The sequence below is a fragment of the Homalodisca vitripennis genome, chromosome 5, assembly GCF_021130785.1.
Source record: "Homalodisca vitripennis isolate AUS2020 chromosome 5, UT_GWSS_2.1, whole genome shotgun sequence".
Classification (NCBI taxonomy): Eukaryota; Metazoa; Arthropoda; class Insecta; order Hemiptera; family Cicadellidae; genus Homalodisca; species Homalodisca vitripennis.
Window position 1 is genome coordinate 138,502,295 of NC_060211.1, and position 8,420 is coordinate 138,510,714.

General features: G+C 27.7%; 1 protein-coding gene across 1 annotated transcript in view; it reads left to right on the forward strand.

Annotated features, from left to right (window-relative positions):
- The window catches only part of LOC124362929 (lachesin-like), a 112,883-nt gene extending 108,652 nt beyond the window's left edge, over positions 1-4,231 (forward strand). Inside the window, exon 10 of the mRNA XM_046817825.1 lies at positions 1,973-4,231. Coding sequence (XP_046673781.1) covers positions 1,973-2,100 — 128 coding nt within the window. The 3' untranslated portion in view covers positions 2,101-4,231. The remainder of the gene's footprint in view (positions 1-1,972) is intronic.
- The last annotated feature ends 4,189 nt before the right edge of the window (positions 4,232-8,420 follow it).

Sequence of the window (8,420 nt, forward strand, 5' to 3'; positions counted from 1 at the left end):
CTTGTTACATCCATAGTGATATGGTTCCCATAATAAGTGAAATCTCAAATTCTCCAAATTTCCTTTGTTTTAAATGAGCACATTTCTTGTTTTTATGAGTGTAAAATATTAAATATGTAGTATAGAAAGTATGCACAAAAAGAAATATTGGAACTATGGAACAACAATCTAAATAAAAATAGTTAATCAGATTTCCGTCTACTTTAAATGGGATGTTAGGTCCTTTAAAACAATAAAAACATATCATACCTAGCAAATAACATTTTAAACGTAGGAAATAAAAATTCATATAAAAACGTATTACATTTTATTTTGGTATACAACATTACAATTATGCATAGTGGATAAGTTTAGAATATTTTAATACGTGTCTTATTTCTTGTGGATGTCTTAGCTTTTGTGTGTGTTTAGTAGTTTTCATGCAATCTTTGTCATGTAAAGTTTTCTTTCCAAAAACTAACTCATAGTGCGATATCAAAGTTTTTAGTGCTGACAGCAAAAAGCATTTCATATTCACAGTAATATTTATGTAAAACTTTTGACAACTCGGTAAATTTTTTGTCATTACACTTCAAGACGTCCATATCGTGTTTTTACTATTTTTGTGTAAGTTTCTATGCGCACTAATTTAATTTTTGAGGAATGAGGGTAATAAGAAGCTTCCCCAAAGGAAATTAACAGGTCCCTTAAGAAATTAAAAAAAAAAACAAATTTATGAAACACATCGTCAAGAAATCAAATATTCTTTTACATCAGAGTTGAATATATATGGAAGTAGTGTATTACTCTCTAGTAAACATGTCCATATTGTGTTTACTGGGCCGAGGAAATAACAAAATTAAATCTAAAATGTTTCAAAACAGGAAACAAAATTAGTATAACTAGCCAGTACTTACTAAGATTAAAGAGTAACCGGTAGCGATATTCTATAGTATGATCCTATGTATGCAAAAGGATTTGAGTTATTAAGGTGTAGCTGCAATTGTTTTGTAGGACTTATCTAACATGAAATAAAATACCAAAAGATAAAATTCTTGAAGTACTGGCCTGTTCACTAATAGAGCAAAAGAAAGTCGGGTAGTTCCAAACATCAGGACACCAGAAAGCTATTTGACCTATAGTATGCGGAACAGTGATATTTTACGAATCGTGATTTAATAATCTCTACAATAATACCAAATTTAATTGAGAGATAATATATACTAGTGTGTTGTAAACATGAAAACCAATAACGATATACGGGACCAATACAAATAACACAACCTGGTATAGAGATATTAGTTGTAAATAATATCTTCAGTACTGATCCATGGTCATTTAGAATTTTAATACGTATTTATTTTTATAGGGATTTATTAAACTTATAACAGGGATAAACATTTCACCCTGTAACTGGAAAGAGTTGAGCAAATTAGGTTACTCGTATCTTAAATTTTACAATAGATGATAGGACGAATTAATAAATAATATCAATAAGAATAAATTAAGTGTTTTTATATAACTAGAACACGTACAGCAACTTGTTAGTTAAACTCATAATATTACCGAGAAAGACAAATTATATAAAAATAAAAAAGTATTTTATATAATTAGCATAATAACAAGCTTGGTATTCCATACATCTCTGTGTGTGCTACTTACACTATTTAGTATTTTATAAGAAAGTATTAAAGTTATTAAGTAGTAATGTAGAATTTTTATACATAAACACAAGCGCTAGAGATACTATATTTTATTCTATTAAGTTTATTCATCATCTAAAATAATTGCAGCGGAATGCAACTTCCATAAATATAAAAAATAACATATGTGAAGAAGTCACTTTACTTATGTCAATCTTAATTTATGTTTTCAGGAAAAAATATAATTTCGGTGTTACCTAATTCTGAAAAAACATCCTTTGAGTACAGATTCTTCGTTGTTGTAACTTATTCTCACAAAGATCTCCTAATTCTTGTTCCTTATATTTCAGATGCTAGAGACTCTGGGAAGGATCAAGAACCGACATCTGGCGGCTATCAGATTTACTTCAAAGCTTCATTTTTCATATACTGGAGTTTCACGAACATTTGGTTATCCTGGATTTTCGTACATATATAAAAATGTTTCATGTAAATACTTTGATACAATGTGTAGTTAAATCCAAGCGATAGGCTGTACTGGTGCTTTTAAGTAGTTAATGTATTTTTGTACATAAAATCGTGATGATTTAGTTCATATATTAGATAAAACTATGTTTTAGTCTTATAATTATTTCTGAGCGTTTTAAATATTTTTGCAGTTAAGTTATAAAATAAGCAACTAATAATTTAAAAATAAAGTCAAATATGCATTATAAACACTAAAATGTATTAAGTCGTCACTATTATCATGATATTGTACTACTTTATCTGAACAACGAATAAAGTTTAATCTATGAATCTGAATGTACTGCAAACGCTTAAAAATATTTGGAAGATGACATATTAGTTACATTTGCATATAATTTATATTATATGGTTTTTTATACCATGGTAATATTTCAGCTTTATATCATAAGAACATCACAAATGTCAATTTTAAAATTTCTCATTATCATACATTGATCATTAATACTTTTAAAACCTTACATAGATTTTAAAAAGGCACCTTATAGGTACCAATTTAATTTCTATATTTTCAGTCTGAATATGATACTAGCTTGTTTAATTAAATTTCTGTTACTATTTCCATACAAGAAAAACATATAAAATAGCATAATGTAATACGAATAAAAAGTACTTATTTGAGCAAATAAGATGTTGTATATGTTTAAAGACACAATTTTATTATGTTGAATTTACACTAGTTAAAGTCATAACTCATGAAGTTATTATTTTCTAGATGCCATTGCAAAAACATTTAGCATATTAGCTACGTTTAAATTTTAAAAACTCAATTTAATTTATTAAATGCATTGCATTTTTTCAGTATCAGAGCTTTAAACTTTTGTTCAACTATATTCCTTAAATAAACTATCAAAGATGGAAACAGTTTAAATAACAATTAAGAATTTCTCAAAATATTACTCATAAACTTATACTTTGCTGTTACATCCTTCATTCAAACAATTTTAGCAGTATTCTATGGTTAAAATATAGTATATGTATTCTTACTTCATGGTTATTTGATTTCCATATATTCTTCTACATACTCATGTATTTTATTTTATACATATTGTGGCCAGAAGCACGAATGTATGCCAGAACTTCTTTTGAGAAAGCAATTGTAATGTTACTGACATACGCAAATAATGAAGGTTTGATTTTTATTAAATATAAGGAATAAGTTGCATTAATTGTAGTCATTGTTTAACGAAAACAATTGTTACATAAATATTATAATAAAAACTTGATAGTTGATGTTTTACTATGTTAAACAGTTAGAATTTGCTTTGTACCATCTGGTTTAGATTAAACTCTATAACCTTTTTATAGAATATAAAGAATTTCACGATAATTTAGTCATTTATTGATGAAATTAATCACTTAAATTAATTATATGAATAAATTATCATGACTTTTTTGTGTAGTTTAAATGTGTCATTTACATTATTGTATTTTATTAATGAGAATCTAATTAGGCTATAAATAAAATCCATCTAAATTGAAAATGAGTAATATAGTGATGGAAGATACAATTGCTTTGTAACTTCATTTGAACCATACGAATATTGTGTTTATTATTTATTTTAAAATTTGCAATTGAAATACTTAGTTATATTATTTAACGAATAATATCCACTATTGGAATGTAAATTTTAACAGCAGTATTTAAGTACCTGAATTAAATTGTTATCTTCAACTTCAATATGTAATCCCCACACATTTAAATTACTGGATTTTAAAGTATAGTCCAGCGCTGAATTACGGAACTTTGCGATTTATAGAACGGAAATTTTGCTATTATTACTTCAGTTAATATACAATTTGAATGTCAAATATATAAACATTAAATTATATACACCATATAGTTTTTTAAGACGTATTTTTAATATTTCACAATAATATAAGCTATAACAACCATGTATAGTAGTTTTTTTTTTCAAAGCAGGCATTTAATATAAAATGTATTACATTTTGTTTAGTCATGATTTATTATAAGTATATAAATACTAGTCAAACATATTGGTATTTCAACAACAAAACTAAATAGTGCAGTAATCCTATTGAAGGGTTTTTGTATAAAATTTAATTAAATGGAGTTTCCTCAAGGGTAATTTATTTCCCCGTTCATTCCATAAATATGTTTCTTCTATATTTAAGGAAAACAAAACATTACTGGAGACTAAAATGTTCATCTAAAAATAGATCAAAATTAATAAATTTCCGCGCATATAGTCTACGGGTATTCAGTCAATAATTGGAATTGTATAAACACGGACAAGTTTAGATGAAAAACTAGAAATAAATAGAAATATTACGCCTTAGAATAAATTTGATTTTTAGTTGCATTATTTTGGTGTGTGTAAAAATTGGAGGATTGCTGATGCTCATTTCATATGTAAACGTATCTAAAGATCGGTAAATGTGTCAAACTGATAATTTGAAGGGTATCTCAAAGGTATAATCTTATATACTGACTCTTAAAGCGATGAATTTTTCCCACTGTCTAGTTTTCTAACGATAATGCAAGTATTATTTATGTTTCTGACCATTAGTCACACAAGTAACAACCTAAGAAAAATTTAATCTAAGAATAAACATCGAATTATACTTCAAAACTTTCTATGTCATCAATAAAACATTTCCACAAAACTCTAATTAAATGACCTTTCGTATAGGATTTTATGTTTTAACTTGACACTTTTAAAATAAGATGTAAGGAAAATTAATATTAACCGTATAAAGAACCGTAAAATAGATAGAGAAATTTTAATAGAAAATATGACAACGGTTTGTTTTTTTAAAACCATTCATAATAATAGTAAAAAAACATGATACAATAATTATATGTCAATAGACTAATGAACTAACACGTCAGGTAAAAACTAAGGCTCTTAACAATGCGTGTATATTGTTAAGTTGTGCATCTCGTGAAAAAAACAGGATTCCCTTATGTACTATTATTGACTGAGCAGTAATAAATTTTTACTTGTGATTAAGTCTATTTATCTGTTAACTAAAAGGCCTCATTTAAATTCAGATTTTTCAAAATGTTGTATCCAATTTTCATCTTGTATATATTCGTCTCATGCTCTAACTCAGGTCCGATTATAAATGCATTAGAATCTAATGAGGCAGGGGCACATGTTGATTCAGTAGTTTAATATAATTTATGGGGAAACTTGTTTAGTAATATGTTTTGGTCATACATTTTACAATATTTCATAGGCCCTTTACTATACGAAAATAACCACCCACCAAATCTAGCAAGGCTACTTTGATCTCTAAGCATACCCTACGCACTAAGCATATAATTATTAAATGTATAGCTAAAAACTATTTGTTTGCTTGTTTAGAAAATACTATATACGCAGGTGTGATCACAGTGGTTTATCAAACTAAAGATATAATAGTGTAGTAGCCTTACTTACATAAGTAATACACTCAGGAGCTTTGTAAGTTTGTCATGAAAATCTTACAGAACTCTTGTTATCATCAGTTAAACCAAAAGTTCTATGTAATTGAATGTTTAAACATTGAAGTTGTAAAAGGAGATAGAATTAGAACGTTTTGTATTTCCTACAGTTGGTTTAAATAAAACATTCCCATGAAAATAGATAAAAATATTTTTCGAAACATAATATCTCAAATCTTTGATTCATTGGCTGATCATTAGAGAAGCCTGACCATCTATCTGTCTGTCTGTATGCCATTCTGCACGATATTGAGACCCACCTGACCTATAGACTTGAAATTTTGCTAGTAGCTCCATTTCTACAAAAATCCCATCAATTTCAATGATAGAACACATCACTTAATGGGATTTAGCTGAGCTTTGGGAAACATTTTTATATTTTTCTTATGAGTAACCGTGATGGGATCAACAAAATCGTAGAGTAATTATATTTTTAATTAATCTGAATACTATCATAAAATATTTTATCAAGTGACATTATAAAAGGGTGAGTTTTTCGGTGTTGCGACAGGTAGTGTGTTGTACTCAACCTTGTAATTATAAAATTCAATGCATTAGATTGCACCGTTTCTTTATATCAGTTAAAACATATGTTTCAAGTATATCCATTCTAAAAACAGCGAAATTTAATGATATTTTTCGGTACTTTAGTAAACGTCATGTTTTTGTTGGTTTAATCAAAATAATTAACTGTACTGTAAAATATTTAATTTAATTTTTTCAATTTGGGATTTGGTATTTTAAACAGACGCATTGTACTGTGCAGCGTTCAATATCTGTTCTGTAAATCTATTATTCAATCAAATACTATAAAAACGAAATTATAAAAAAGTGTTATAAACATATTTTATAGTTTATTCATAGTGCACACAACGTATGTGTTCATTACTTTCTATAAAATATAATCTGTGCTAGTTTGATTTTGCTTTCGGGAATATTGCTGCATAGGCGTTGTTTCGTAACTAAAATTTAAAGGTAGATTAAAGCTCATTTTCATAAATGATTATGAAAGGTTTATAGATTGCTGAAATTAATAATAGTAACCTCCATGCCTGCTTGGCTCTAGCCGTTCCACAATAGTAACCGTTCATGTGTATAGTGTGAACAAGGAAACATATTTGGGTAATTATTCAGAGAAATTTAAGACAAGCCCGTGAAGTAATAATACACTGTTAAAAAATATACCAACAACTCAATAATTCCTAAAAATATTTAGAATGGAATGATAAATCATTTAAAGAGACATAATCATGCAAGACTTATTATAATAAAACAAATAAGAATGTAACCACTTGATATCGTCTAGTATATTCAGGTTCAAATTGGATTAATTTAAAAATATGAAGGAGAAAGAAGAAATTAAATATTGGTTTTAATGGGTTATTGCTTAATAAAATGTAAGGTAGGGATATATGAATAAATATGATTTTATAAATAGGAATAGAATTAAGAGTTTGGCATTAAGAGAACCCCGTACGATTTTGAGGTGTTTGCATAATATGAAAATATTATTTTACTTATAAGTTACCAAATTGTACTTCGACGTCTCGTGAATGAAAATCCATCATCATACTCAAAAAAACACTTCCTAAATATGATTCCGCCTTCATAAAAAATTAAAAGTTTTAGCGATGATGTTATAAACGTGAAGCATTATTTGTACAGGCTCTATAATGTATCTTAAAGAGTTGAAACACCCGAAGAATCTAGATTGTAACCTGTAAACATTATGCAACATTCAACGATGTCAATCGCCCGATATCCTGATGACCTTTCAAATAATATATCATTATATTATTGATTTAATAATTGACCTATAAATGTTACATAATGTACTATACAAACATTAAACTGACAAATTATTTATTATTGCCTGCAAATATTATTTTTCAATAATACATACATTGCTTTATAGGAGTTATGCCACATCTTTTAGAGAACAGGAAGATTTTTTGAAGAAGAGAATCTTATTTGATTGTAAATGAAATCAGTTGATACAGAATTGCATGATGTGTTCTGAGATCAATAACGGGTTGGAAAAGTTAGTAAAATAATAATAAATTTTCTCAATAAACCATGTTTATTGAATCCTTGTCTTTTTTTTATTTTTGGTACTTTGGTATTATTCGGTGGCCACTATTTTCGGACGAGTTTATTTAGCGGAGACAAAAAGAAATTACGGAATCAAAAAGAAAAGAATTTTTTAACCTATTTTGAAATTCTCAAAAAATTCAAGGACAAATTATCACATTCGGCCTTCCATAAGGGAGCGATATCGGTGAGAATTCATTTAAATGCATCGCCATCAGTCGCCGCTACTCGCGATCACCACATGTATTCTGCCAATAAAAGTTCAAGGTAAATGTCAGAGGCGAAGATAATTAATTATTCACGATGAAATTATAGATTAATCACGCAAACTATATGAAATCAATTAAAACAAAAACTAAAAAAAAGTTTTATTTGTAAGTGACAGGTAATTCGGGTTTACTTTGAGGGTTACTTGTCTAGGCCTATTTGGGGTCGATTTTAGGACAGGAAGCATTCCTTATTCATCGAGTAATTTTTGATTAACTACGAAACAATGCAATTACTAGGAATATATTATGAAGTCTTTTTTTTGGTCACCCATAAGAAAAACTCATCCAAAAATATCAAAGTACCTTATTATTTAGAGAAATGCACTGAAATGCGTATACAACCTCACGGACAGTGTAATTTTACTGGCTTATACAATTCCAAAACACAAACAAACTTAGTTATGGATTGTTTCTGTAAAAGGGTTTTTATTGCTTCCAACAAGGTCAAGATAATGATCAACT